Source organism: Anomaloglossus baeobatrachus, chromosome 1 (assembly GCF_048569485.1).
Source record: "Anomaloglossus baeobatrachus isolate aAnoBae1 chromosome 1, aAnoBae1.hap1, whole genome shotgun sequence".
Classification (NCBI taxonomy): domain Eukaryota; kingdom Metazoa; phylum Chordata; class Amphibia; order Anura; family Aromobatidae; genus Anomaloglossus; species Anomaloglossus baeobatrachus.
In genome coordinates this window covers 482,928,681-482,943,309 of record NC_134353.1, presented here as the reverse complement: position 1 = coordinate 482,943,309, position 14,629 = coordinate 482,928,681, and the positions used below count along the sequence as shown (strand labels likewise).

The 14,629-nt window shown below is 55.5% G+C and overlaps 1 protein-coding gene across 2 annotated transcripts in view; it reads left to right on the top strand.

The window, feature by feature from the left end:
• Positions 1-7,710: 7,710 nt before the first annotated feature.
• Positions 7,711-14,629, top strand: part of HOMER3 (homer scaffold protein 3) — a 229,917-nt gene continuing 222,998 nt past the window's right edge. For both annotated transcript variants that reach the window (XM_075315124.1, XM_075315132.1), the window contains exon 1: positions 7,711-8,217. In XM_075315124.1, the coding sequence (XP_075171239.1) occupies positions 8,186-8,217 (32 nt within the window). In that variant the 5' untranslated portion in view covers positions 7,711-8,185. The remainder of the gene's footprint in view (positions 8,218-14,629) is intronic.

Here is a 14,629-nt window from a genome sequence, read left to right as displayed (position 1 = left end):
GTGACCTGTAATGTAATGTAATGGTTTCAGGCATAATGATAAGGTAATGTAATCATAGCAATAGGATGTAAGGCATAATATAAAGAAATGTTATCTAGGATGTTTGGTAAGATATGTCTGCCCAGCATCTGACTGTATGGCAAGTAATAGGTTTTGGGACTAGCCCACAATTGGAGGGGTTAGTCTCCAGGGAAAATGACAGTTTTTTTCTAGAACATCAGCTACTGATCCACCAGTGACTAGTACGGACGTGCAAGTCCGACAGGTTGTCAGGGATGCATGTAATGGGTAACTAATGGCAACTATAACGTTGAGACTAGTGAGATAGCGTGATTCTGTTAAGTGACTGTAGCATCAGATGGAAAAACCGGAGGGCTAGAGACCTACCCTCAGACGAGCGGCTCTATACTGAAGTAGCCAGAGTACGGACGATTGGCAAGGCCCTCTAATCATCAAGGTATGGGGTTATCATCACTGGCATGTGACAGAGTGCAATTTCCCGGGGTCGGATCCCTTCTGGCGACTGTGAGCATAAGGCTCTTCGCTGATACTATGGGGTATTCCCTAACCCCCTCTCCTATGTGGAGAAGAAACCTCCAAATGGAAGTGTCTGGGAGCTTGCTGCCCCATTCCTGCCTTAGTGTCTATGATCCCCTGGAGCACCTGACATGTGTAGGAAGGAGATATGGGCCCCCTGAATAGGAAGGTGACAATTAAGGACTATGCTGTAGAGTTGTACTGGAGAACACGAATCCAGAAAGATCAGGAACAACCCAGAACTGTGTCCGGTGCCATGCTGTGTAAGGATACGTGCCCACCCACGATCATGACCCGCTGCGTCCTTGGCGGGTTTCTGATGAAGTGACTGTGGCATCAGATGGAAAAACCGGAGGGTTAGAGACCTACCCTTAGACTAGGTTTTGCCAAGAAACTGAAGATTTCCTACAATGGTGTGTACTACTCCCTTCAGAGGAGAGCACAAACCGGCTCTAACCAGAGTAGAAAGAGAAGTGGGAGGCCCCGCTGCAGAACTGAGCAACAAGACAAGTACATTAGAGTCTCTAGTTTGGGAAATCAATGTCTCACAGGTCCTCAACTGGCAGCTTCATTAAATAGTACCCGCAAAACGCTAGTGTCAACGTCTACAATGAAGAGGCGACTCCGGGATGCTGGCCTTCAGGGCAGAGTGGCAAAGAAAAAGTCATATCTAAGACTGGCTAATAAAAGGAAAAGATTAATGTGGGGAAAAGAACACAAACATTGGACAGAGGAAGATTGAAAAAAAGTGTTATGGACAGACGAATCAAAGTTTGAGGTGTTTGGATCACACAGAAGAACATTTGTGAGACGCAGAACTACTGAAAAGATGCTGGAAGAGTGCCTGACGCCATCTGTCAAGCATGGTGGAGGTAATGTGATGGTCTGGGGTTGCTTTGGTGTTGGTAAAGTGGATGATTTGTACCATGTAAAAGGGATTTTGAATAAGGAAGGCTATGACTCCATTTTGCAACACCATGCCATACCCTGTGGACAGCGCTTGATTGGAGCCAATTTCATCCTACAACAGGACAATGACCCAAAGCACACCTCCAAATTATGCATGAACTATTTAGGGAAGAAGCAGGCAGCTGGTGTTCTATCTGTAATGGAGTGGCCAGCCCAGTCACCAGATCTCAGCCCTATAGAGCTGTTGTGGGAGCAGCTTGACCGTATTGTATGTAAAAAGTGCCCATCAAACAATCCAACTGGTGGAGGGGCTTCTGGAAGCATGGGGTGAAATATCTCCAGATTACCTCAGCAAATTAACAGCTAGAATGCCAAAGGTCTGCAAAGCTCGAATTGCTGCAAAGGAGCATTCTGTGACGAAAGCAAAGTTTGAAGGAGAAAATTATTATTTCAAGTAAAAATCATTATTTCTAACCTAGTCAATGGCTGGACTATATTTTCTATTCATTATGCAACTCATTTCATAAATAAAAGTATGATTTTTCATGGAATGGACAAAATTGTCTGGGTGACCCCAAACTTTTGAACTGTAGTCAGGGCCGTATTTGCCACTAGGCACCCGTGGTCCCGTGCCTAGGGCGGCACGTTGCGGGGAGCGGCAGTTTCTGGCAGCAAAAAAAAAAAAAAGTATATATATAAATTTATTTTTTTTTTTTTTTACATCCCCGCCCCCCGTCCCTCCCTCCGTTACACTCGGCTGTGTTCCGGGGGGGGGGGGGGGGAGTTGGGAGTGAGGAGAGGCGCACTTCTGCTGTCTATTTAAATACATGGCAGGCGCCAGGCATAGTGAGCTGGCTAACCCCGGAAGTTCCATGGCCTGCACTTCCGGGGTCAGAGGCGCGCGGGCGCGACAATCAGCTCACGCGTGCTGCAGCGTCCAATGCTGCAGATGACACACGCCGCGGAGGAGGACGCGACTGGAGCAAGCCAGAAGAGGAGCCAGCTAGAGCAGGGCGGCGGGCACCGGAGCAGGTAAGGCAGAGCCTAGAATGTATGGGCACCTTACAGGTTAGTTGATGATCGTTGCGAATTGCGATGCCTCTTTTTGTCCACTGTAATCATGCAAGGGGAGGCTGGGGGGAGAGAGGCTGAGGCTGGGGGAGGCTGGGAAGAGAGGGAGGCTGGAAAGAGAGAGAGGCTGGGGGGAGGCTAGGAAGAGAGAGAGGCTGGGGGGAGGCTGGGAAGAGAGAGAGGCTGGGGGGAGGCTGGGAAGAGAGAGAGAGGCTGGGAAGAGAGAGAGGCTGGGAAGAGAGAGGCTGAGGGGAGGCTGGGAAGAGAGAGAGGCTGAGGCTGGGAAGAGAGAGAGGCTGGGAAGAGAGAGGCTGAGGGGAGGCTGGGAAGAGAGAGAGAGACTGAGGCTGGGAAAAGAGAGAGAGGCTGGGAAGAGAGAGGCTGAGGGGAGGCTGGGAAGAGAGCGACAGACTGAGGCTGGGAAAAGAGAGAGAGACTGAGACTGGGGGAGGCTGGGAAGAGAGAGAGGTTGGGGGGAGGCTGGGAAGAGAGAGAGGCTGAGGCTGGGGGGAGGCTGGGAAGAGAGAGAGGCTGGGAAGAGAAAGAGGCTGAGGCTGGGGGGAGTCTGGGAAGAGAGAGAGAGGCTGAGGCTGGGAAGAGAGGCTGAGGCTGGGGGGGAGGCTGGGGGGAGAGAGAGAGGCTAAGGCTGGGGGGAGAGAGAGGCTGGGGGGAGAGAGAGGCTGAGGCTGGGGGGAGAGAGGCTGAAGCTGGGGGGGAGGCTGGGAGAAGAGAGGCTGATTCTGGGGGAGGCTGGGAGGGGGAGGCTGATGCTGAGGGAGGCTGATGCTGAGGGAGGAGGGCGGCTGATGCTGGGGGAGGCTGGGAGGAGGGAGGCTGATGCTGGGGGAGGCTGGGAGGAGGGAGGCTGATGCTGGGGGAGGTTGGGAGGAGGGAGGCTGATGCTGGGGGAGGTTGGGAGGAGGGAGGCTGATGCTTGGGGAGGTTGGGAGGAGGGAGGCTGAGGCTGGGGGAGGCTGGGAGGAGGGAGGCTGAGGCTGGGGGAGGCTGGGAAGAGAGAGGCTGAGGCTGGGAAGAAAGGCTGAGGCTGGGGGGAGAGAGGCGGAGGCTGGGGGGAGAGAGAGAGGCTAAGGCTGGGGGGGAGGCTGGGGGGAGAGAGAGGCTGGGGGGAGAGAGAGGCTGAAGCTGGGGGGGAGGCTGGGAGAAGAGAGGCTGATTCTGGGGGAGGCTGGGAGGGGGAGGCTGATGCTGAGGGAGGCTGATGCTGAGGGAGGAGGGAGGCTGATGCTGGGGGAGGCTGGGAGGAGAAAGGCTGATGCTGGGGGAGGCTAGGAGGAGGGAGGCTGATGCTGGGGGAGGCTGGGAGGAGGGAGGCTGATGCTTGGGGAGGTTGGGAGGAGGGAGGCTGATGCTTGGGGAGGTTGGGAGGAGGGAGGCTGATGCTTGGGGAGGTTGGGAGGAGGGAGGCTGAGGCTGGGAGGAGGGAGGCTGAGGCTGGGGGAGGCTGGGAGGAGGGAGGCTGAGGCTGGGAGGAGGGAGGCTGAGGCTGGGGGAGGCTGGGAGGAGAGAGGCTGATGCTGGGGGAGGCTGGGAGGGGCAAGGTGAGGCTTGGAGGAGGGAGGCTGATGCTGAGAGAGGCTGGGAGGAGGGAGGCTGATGCTGGGGGAGGCTGGGAGGGGGAGGCTTGGAGGAGGGAGGCTGATGCTGAGGGAGGCTGATGCTGAGGGAGGCTGATGCTGGGGGAGGCTGGGAAGAGGGTGGCTGATGCTGGGGGAGGCTGGGAAGAGGGTGGCTGATGCTGGGGGAGGCTGGGAAGAGGGTGGCTGATGCTGGGGGAGGCTGGGAAGAGGGAGGCTGATGCTAGGGGAGGCTGGGAGGAGGGAGGCTGATACTGGGGGAAGCTGGGAGCAGGGAGGCTGATGCTGGGAGGAGAGAGGCTGATGCTGGGGGAGGCTGGGAGGGGGAGGCTTGGAGGAGGGAGGCTGTTGCTCAGGGAGGCTGGGAGGCTGATGCTGGGGGAGGCTGGGCGGAGGGAGGCTGATGCTGGGGGAGGCTAGGAGGAGGGAGGCTGATGCTGGGGGAGGCTGGGAGGAGGGAGGCTGATGCTGGGGGAAGCTGGGAGCAGGGAGGCTGATGCTGGGGGAGGCTGGGAGGAGAGAGGCTGATGCTGGAGGAGGCTCATGCTGGGGGAGGCTGGGAGGAGAGAGGCTGATGCTGGAGGAGGCTTATGCTGGGGGAGGCTGGGAGGAGAGAGGCTGATGCTGGGGTAAGCTGGGAGCAGGGAGGCTGATGCTGAGGGAGGCTGGGGGGAGAGAGGCTGATGCTGGGGGAGGCTGGGGGGAGAGAGGCTGATGCAGGGGGAGAGGCTGCTGCTGGAGGCGGGAGAGAGGCTGCTGCTGGGGGAATGGGAGAGAGGAGCCAATGCTAGAGACAGAGGACAAGGGTTGAGGGATAGAGCAATGACAATATCGATGGGGGGGAGTGTAAGGACTCAGAATAAGAGGGGGGCAGGGCAGCATTGGGAGCTCATTATGGAGAAGGGGCAGCATGTGTGGGCTCAGTATGGAGTGGAACAATGTAGGGGGAGTCAATATCAAGAGTGGGGTAGTGTGTGTGTGGGTCTCAGCATAAGCGCTAGTGTGGTGGTCTTAGTATGATGAGTGGGGCAGCATGGAGGTGTCATTATGGAAAAGAGGAAGGCAGCATTAGGAGCTCATGGAGAGGGGCAGCATGCATGGGACACTGTGAGGAGGGGGCAGCATGCACGGGACACTGTGAGGAGGGGGCAGAATGCATGGGACATTGTGAGGAGCGGGCAGCATGCATTGGACACTGTGAGGAGGGGGTAGCATGCATGGGACACTGTGAGGAGGGAGCAGCATGCATGGGACATTGTGAGGAGGGGGCAGCATGCATGGGACACTGTGAGGAGGGGGAAGCATGCATGGGACACTGTGAGGAGGGGCAGCATGCATGGGACACTGTGAGGAGGGGGAAGCATGCATGGGACACTGTGAGGAGGGGGCAGAATGCATAGGACACTGTGAGGAGGGGCCGGCATGCATGGGACACTGTGAGGAGGGGGAAGAATGCATGGGACACTGTGAGGAGGGGGCAGCATGCATGGGACACTGTGAGGAGGGGGCAGCATGCATGGGACACTGTGAGGAGGGCGCAGCATGCATGGGACACTGTGAGGAGGGGGCAGCATGCATGGGACACTGTGAGGAGGGGGCAGCATGCATGGGACACTGTGAGGAGGGGGCAGCATGCATGGGACACTGTGAGGAGGGGGCAGCATGCATGGGACACTGTGAGGAGGGGGAAGCATGCATGGGACACTGTGAGGAGGGGGCAGCAAGCATGGGACACTGTGAGGAGGGGGCAGCATGCATGGGACACTGTGAGGAGGGGGCAGCATGCATGGGACACTGTGAGGAGGGGGCAGCATGCATGGGACATTGTGAGGAGTGGGCAGCATGCATGGGACATTGTGAGGAGGGGGCAGCATGCATAAGACATTGTGAGGAGGGGGAAGCATGCATTGGACACTGTGATGAGGGGGCAGCATGCATGGGACACTGTGAGGAGGGGGCAGCATGCATGGGACACTGTGAGGAGGGGGCAGCATGCATGGGACACTGTGAGGAGGGGGCAGCATGCATGGGACACTGTGAGGAGGGGGCAGCATGCATGGGACACTGTGAGGAGGGGGCAGCATGCATGGGACACTGTGAGGAGGGGGCAGCATGCATGGGACACTGTGAGGAGGGGGCAGCATGCATGGGACACTGTGAGGAGGGGGCAGCATGCATGGGACACTGTGAGGAGGGGGCAGCATGCATGGGACACTGTGAGGAGGGGGCAGCATGCATGGGACACTGTGAGGAGGGGAGCAGCATGCATGGGACATTTTGAGGAGGGGGCAGCATGCATGGGACACTGTGAGGAGGGGGCACCATGCATGGGACACTGTGAGGAGGGGGCAGTATGCATGGGACACTGTGAGGAGGGGGCAGCATGCATGGGACACTGTGAGGAGGGGGAAGCATGCATGGGACACTGTGAGGAGGGGGCAGCATGCATGGGACACTGTGAGGAGGAGGAAGCATGCATGGGACACTGTGAGGAGGGGCAGCATGCATGGGACACTGTGAGGAGGGGGAAGCATGCATGGGACACTGTGAGGAGGGGGCAGCATGCATGGGACACTGTGAGGAGGGGAGCAGCATGCATGGGACATTTTGAGGAGGGGCAGCATGCATGGGACACTGTGAGGAGGGGGCAGCATGCATGGGACATTGTGAGGAGGGGGCAGCATGCATGGGACACTGTGAGGAGGGGGCAGCATGCATGGGACACTGTGAGGAGGGGGCAGCATGCATGGGACACTGTGAGGAGGGGGCAGCATGCATGGGACACTGTGAGGAGGGGGCAGCATGCATGGGACATTGTGAGGAGGGAGCAGCATGCATGGGACATTGTGAGGAGGGGGCAGCATGCATGGGACACTGTGAGGAGGGGGCAGCATGCATGGGACACTGTGAGGAGGGGGCAGCATGCATGGGACACTGTGAGGAGGGGGCAGCATGCATGGGACACTGTGAGGAGGGGGCAGCATGCATGGGACACTGTGAGGAGGGGGCAGCATGCATGGGACACTGTGAGGAGGGGGCAGCATGCATGGGACATTGTGAGGAGGGGGCAGCATGATGTGAGGACAATGTGCAGATCATATTTCATAATTGAGGAAGGTGTGGTGGGTATAATTTATAAGGGAGGGCAGTGTGTAGTTTATTAGGGGCAGTGTGACAGTCACAGTATATAACGGTGTGGTGGGAATATTTTATACTCATGCTGTTTTGATGTGCCTGTGGTGATCCCCATTGGGGGGGGGGTTAGTGCCCTTCATTTCTCATTGATACTTTTTAAAGTGTTTTACAGAGTAGATCTGCCTTAAACAGATGTCGTGTGCGAAAACTCAGTGTTACGTTGTCACTAAGGGGCGCGACCACTTAAAGTGCCTAGGGCAGCACGAAGGCAAAATACAGCCCTGACTGTAGTGTACTTAAAGGACACATGAATGGATGAAAATGTGGATGAAACTAGGACGATTTTCATACGATCGTCTGACCCCGCCTAAACTACAGACATTCACTTTGATTGTCTCTACAGTTTAGAAAAGGCTAAAGAGTGTCAGTAAACGCTGCCATTAAATCGGGCAGTAGAGGGAGACAAGGAGTCTGCGAAGTGCCTGGAAATAAAGTGAGGAGCGGAGGATAGGTGCACAGCCTCAGAGGATGGGGCAGCAGCACGGGAGAACAAAGGCACAAGGGCATCACTAGAGGCATCCCTGGCCGGCACCACCGCACTGTGCGAGCCTGCACCACGGAGGCATCACCAGCGCCTGCGGGCCACATCACCAGCACCTCGTCACTGCCTCATGAGAAGCATTGCCCCGCTCGCACGGGTGTGACAGCAAAGTGACTGAAAGTTCTGGTGCCACAAGAGGAGGCAGAGGACGAGGCGGCTTCTCCCCGGCAGCGGCGGCGTCTGCTCCGTCCTGCTCGCGCAGCCCTTTGTGTCTGGAAAGAGAAAGGACAGGAGGGGGGGCTATAAAGGAGCTAACGGGTCTGGGAAGTGGGACATTGACAGGAAATTTGGAGAGCATCCGGCACCACAGAGAGAGGGAAGAAGTGAGTGCGGAGACATGAGAGAGACGGACATGGCCAAGGAGTGCGCGTAAGTGACTGCATGTGCGGCAGACAGCCACAAGTGAGGGGCACCGGCTGGGTGCATGCGGGCACAAGTGAGGGGCACAGGCTGGGTGCATGCGGGCACAAGTGAGGGGCACAGGCTGGGTGCATGGCGGGCACAAGTGAGGGGCACAGGCTGGGTGCATGCGGGCACAAGTGAGGGGCACAGGCTGGGTGCATGCGGGCACAAGTGAGGGGCACAGGCTGGGTGCATGGCGGGCACAAGTGAGGGGCACAGGCTGGGTGCATGCGGGCACAATTGAGGGGCACAGGCTGGGTGCATGCGGGCACAAGTGAGGGGCACAGGCTGGGTGCATGCGGGCAAAAGTGAGGGGCACAGGCTGGGTGCATGCGGGCACAAGTGAGGGGCACAGGCTGGGTGCATGCGGGCACAAGTGAGGGGCACAGGCTGGGTGCATGGCGGGCACAAGTGAGGGGCACAGGCTGGGTGCATGGCGGGCACAAGTGAGGGGCACAGGCTGGGTGCATGCGGGCACAAGTGAGGGGCACAGGCTGGGTGCATGCGGGCACAAGTGAGGGGCACAGGCTGGGTGCATGCGGGCACAAGTGAGGGGCACAGGCTGGGTGCATGGCGGGCACAAGTGAGGGGCACAGGCTGGGTGCATGGCGGGCACAAGTGAGGGGCACAGGCTGGGTGCATGCGGGCACAAGTGAGGGGCACAGGCTGGGTGCATGCGGGCACAAGTGAGGGGCACAGGCTGGGTGCATGGCGGGTATAAGTGAGGGGCACAGGCTGGGTGCATGGCGGGCACAAGTGAGGGGCACAGGCTGGGTGCATGCGGGCACAAGTGAGGGGCACAGGCTGGGTGCATGCGGGCACAAGTGAGGGGCACAGGCTGGGTGCATGCGGGCACAAGTGAGGGGCACAGGCTGGGTGCATGGCGGGCACAAGTGAGGGGCACAGGCTGGGTGCATGGCGGGCACAAGTGAGGGGCACAGGCTGGGTGCATGCGGGCACAAGTGAGGGGCACAGGCTGGGTGCATGCGGGCACAAGTGAGGGGCACAGGCTGGGTGCATGGCGGGTATAAGTGAGGGGCACAGGCTGGGTGCATGGCGGGCACAAGTGAGGGGCACAGGCTGGGTGCATGCGGGCACAAGTGAGGGGCACAGGCTGGGTGCATGCGGGCACAAGTGAGGGGCACAGGCTGGGTGCATGCGGGCACAAGTGAGGGGCACAGGCTGGGTGCATGGCGGGCACAAGTGAGGGGCACAGGCTGGGTGCATGGCGGGCACAAGTGAGGGGCACAGGCTGGGTGCATGCGGGCACAAGTGAGGGGCACAGGCTGGGTGCATGCGGGCACAAGTGAGGGGCACAGGCTGGGTGCATGCGGGCACAAGTGAGGGGCACAGGCTGGGTGCATGGCGGGCACAAGTGAGGGGCACAGGCTGGGTGCATGGCGGGCACAAGTGAGGGGCACAGGCTGGGTGCATGCGGGCACAAGTGAGGGGCACAGGCTGGGTGCATGCGGGCACAAGTGAGGGGCACAGGCTGGGTGCATGCGGGCAAGAGTGAGGGGCACAGGCTGGGTGCATGCGGGCACAAGTGAGGGGCACAGGCTGGGTGCATGTGGGCACAAGTGAGGGGCACAGGCTGGGTGCATGGCGGGCACAAGTGAGGGGCACAGGCTGGGTGCATGCGGGCAAGAGTGAGGGGCACAGGCTGGGTGCATGCGGGCACAAGTGAGGGGCACAGGCTGGGTGCATGCGGGCACAAGTGAGGGGCACAGGCTGGGTGCATGGCGGGCACAAGTGAGGGGCACAGGCTGGGTGCATGACGGGTATAAGTGAGGGGCAAAGGCTGGGTGCATGGCGGGCATAAGTGAGGGGCACGGGCTAGGTGCATGGCGGGCACAAGTGAGGGGCACAGGCTGGGTGCATGGCGGGCACAAGTGAGGGGCACAGGCTGGGTGCATGGCGGGCAGGACACGGGCACACATACCGTACAGGCACACAGAGGAGGGGATGTGACCCCCTGCTACTGGCACCTATGTCTCCTGGTTATCCAGCCACACTAATCACAGTGCAGTCTAGTCTCTCTATCATCTATATCTATCTGTCTCTCTGTTATCTATTATCTTTATATATCTATATCTATCTATCTATCTATCTATCCCTCTATCATATATTTATCTACCCATCCATCTATCCCTCTATCTATCCCTCTATCTATCTATCTATCTATAATTCTATCTATCTATCTATCTATCCCTCTATCTATCATATATTTATCTATCTATCCCTCTATCTATCTATCTATATCTCTATATCTATCTATCTATCTATCTATCCCTCTATCTATCATATATTTATCTATCTATCCGTCTCTCTATATCTATCTCTATCTATATCCCTATTATCTATGATCTATCTATCTATGTATCTATCATCTATCCATTTCTCTCCCTGTAGAAAGTGGCAGTGACCAGCCTCTGAACACCTACATACACCATATCCTTACCACAGTCCTTGTGATGTGTCTGCTTACCTGAGGTGTTTTATCACCGTTTAGAACTTTATTTTGGTGCCAGTACTTTAGTAAGCAGGGTCATGATGGATATTGGGGGACACTGTGGTTTCCCTTACCTGGTTGGCTGATTGCATGACAGGAAATCTTTTTTTAACTTGCCTTTTATTGGGACATATCCCTTTGAGTACCAACATGATGTCCTAGTAGATAGGACCTATGTATCCGTTAGACTGCATGCTTCTCTTCCTCTACTGTAGACACCAAGTACGTAAAGTTAGTATATATATATATACATGTTGCCCACAATGATCTCCCTCTGCTAGACAGAAGTGAGGAGATCTTCTCTAGGACAGGTCACACCATATCTGAGAGGTACCAGTGAAAGACCCCCAAATCATGTGTTAAAAATGATGCCCAAAGGAGGCTGACCCCAACTTTGAGTGGTGGCCCAGGACATGAGTCATCTCCATGTATAAAAGGAGAAGACACTTCCTAAAAATAGAGAAATAAATTATGAAATGGCAAACATTTCCTGATATGTTACTATCAGAAGGTCAGATATGTTTGCACTATTGTGAGGGTGCATGTGGCCATAAGTGAGAGCATCTATGGAGAGCCACACACAGCTGACGGTGACACACAGAGCTGTAGTACCAATGGCTTACTGCTGGGGGCCAGGAATGGCTGTATTTTTCAGAAAGGTATATGGTGGTGTATGTGTGTCAAGTCTTGCTGATCTTTTGCATCGCGTGCTGACTTTGATAAAAGTCTCTGTTGAAGTCTGTCAGAGTCTATTTATGTGCAGTATGATGGCATTGTAGAAGTAGTAGTGCACTGATTATTTATATATTTATTTATCTTATGTACAATACTCTGATCTTAATAAATCAACATATACAAGATAAAACACAAAACAGAAGAACCATTATTGAGGGACACCTTGGATAATAACCCAGTAAAGCCTAAAGGTACCGTCACACTAAGCGACGCTCCAGCGATCCCACCAGCAACCTGACCTGGCAGGGATCGCTGGAGCGTCGCTACACGGGTTGCTGGTGAGCTGTCACACAGGCAGATCTCACCAGCAACCAGTGACCAGCCCCCAGCCAGCAGCGACGCATGTAAGCGATGCTGCGCTTGGTAAGTAAGGTAAATATCGGGTAACCAACCCGATATTTACCTTGGTTACCAGCGCACACCGCTTAGCGCTGGCTCCCTGCACTCCTAGCCAGAGTACACATCGGGTTAATTACCCGATGTGTACTCTGCTACGTGTGCAGGGAGCAGGGAGCCGGCACTGACAGCGTGAGAGCGGCAGACGCTGGTAACGAAGGTAAATATCGGGTAACCAAGTTAAGGGCTTCTTGGTTACCCGATGTTTACCGTGGTTACCAGCGTCCGCAGAAGCCGGCTCCCTGCACAGTCAGTTGTTGCTCTATCGCTGTCACACACAGCGATCTGTGCTTCACAGCGGGACAGCAACAACTAAAGAATGGCCCAGGACATTCAGCAACAACCAGCGACCTCACAGCAGGGGCCAGGTTGTTGCTGGATGTCACACACAACAACATCGCTAGCAACATCGCTGCTACGTCACAAAAGTCGCACCTCAGCAGCAATGTTTCTAGCGATGTTGCTTAGTGAGACGTGGCCTTAAGTCTACAGTGCAACTTCACATATGACTGTCAATGGGGCAGCATTGTGACCCTCACCTACAACACGACCACAAAAAATCCACAGTTATATCTTTGGTTCTAAGCTGCAGATGACTTTGCGTCTGTAAACTTCAATTTAAGTCAAAGTACCGTAGTTAAATGCCAACTCTAAAATAGAAAACTAGCAGCAAGTCAGAAAAGTCGCTCTTGTGACTTGTGTGAGACCTGCTGTCATATGACCAGAATCACTATCTGTAGCCTAAAGGGGCTGTCTGCTGTATACAGTCCCTTCCTATCTGCCATCTGTGACCACATTCATACTCTAGTTTTTTTGTAAGTACTTTTATCCAGTATTCGTAAGCCAAAATCACAGGATGGATTGACATCTTAATGATATGCAAGTGATGAAAAAACGGTAGCAAAATTTTCAAAACATCTCAATCTATTCTGTGTCAACTATGATCGTCACATGCAGAAATACACAGACTTAGGGCGGCGTTACACGGTACAAAATATCGTGCGATATGTCGTCGGGGTCACGGAATTTGTGACGCACATCCGGCATCGTTAGAGATGTCATACCGTGTGACACCTACGAACAACTGTTAACGAGCAAAAATACTCACCTTATCGTTGCTCGTTGACACGTCTTTCATTTCCATAATGTCGTTCCTTCTTCTGCGCGCCGGTTGTTCGTCGTTCCCATGGCAGTACACATCGCTCCGTGTGACATCCCGGGAACGACGAACAACAGCTTACCTGCGTCCCGCCAGCAATGATGAAGGAAGGAGGTGGGCGGGATGTTACGTCACGCTCATCTCCGCCCCTCTGCTTCTATTGGGCGGCCGCTGTCTGAAGTCACTGTGACGCAGAACGTCCCTCCCCCTTCAGGAAGAGGATGTTCGCCGCCCACAGCGACGTCGTTAGGGAGGTAAGTACGTGTGACGGGCATTTAACGACTTTGTGCGACACGGGCAATGAAATGCCGGTGGGCGGGGAAAGCAGGGAATACGAGATTGTTTAATGAGCGGCCGGCTTTTTCAAATTAGGAAAAGCCGCCGGAGCAGTGTGAACGCCGTGCAGCTTCGGGGATCGGTGAGTATGAGAGAGGGGGGGACACTTCAGTCACTCGGGGGATTAGCGGTCACTGGTGAATCCTTCACAGGTGACCGCTAATCAGTACACAGAGCCGCGGCATGACAATGAAGTCGGGTGAAGTTCACCCGAGTTCATTCTCATCGCGCTACTCTGTCTGCTGTCTGCCGACATGTAGTAAACGACATTTTGCATCACACACGGACATTCCACACGGACAACACAAACACATGTCAGATAAGTTTCACACGCACACACGGACCTTTCACACGCACATATGGCTAGCATACGGGATACATACGCAGGCCACACATACCATAAAAACGGACCTAAAAAAATGGAAAACGGACCCGAAAAACGGCCCGTTTTACACGGACGTGGTTTTAACGGATGTGTGTTTTCGGCCTGACAAGGTGCAGTTTTGGCTGCAGTTTTGGCTGCAGTTTGTGAACACAAAAAGATGCAGCGTGCGCATGTAGCCTAAAGGCCACTTTACACGCTGCGATATCGGTATCGATATCGCTAGCGAGCATACCCGCCCCCGTCGGTTGTGTGTCATGGGCAAATCGCTGCCCGTGGGGCACAACATCGTTAACACCCGTCACACGGACTTACCTTCCCTGCGACGTTGCTGTGGCCGGCGAACCGCCTCCTTTCTAAGGGGGCGGTTCGTGCGGCGTCACAGCGACGTCACACGGCAGCCATCCAATAGAAGCGGAGGGGCGGAGATGAGCGGGTGGAATATCCCTCCCACCTCCTTCCTTCCTCATTGCCAGCGGCTGCAGGTACGATGTAGTTCCTCGTTCCTGCGGTGTCACACATAGCGATGTGTGCTGCCACAGGAACGACGAACAACCTGCGTTCTGCAACAGCAACGATATTCCGGAAAGGAACGAGGCGTCAAAGATAAGGTGAGTAATTTTGATCGTTAACGGTCGTTCCTGCGTTTCACACGCAACAACGTCGCTAACGAGGCCGGATGTGCGTCACGAATTCCGTGACCCCAACAACATCTCGTTAGCGATGTCGCTGCGTGTAAAGCAGCCTCAAGGCTTAGGGGTACTTTACACGCTGCGACATCGCTAGTGATTGCTAGCGAAGTCGAGCGCGGTAGCACCCGTCCCCGTCGTTCGTGCGATATGTGATGATCGCTGCCGTA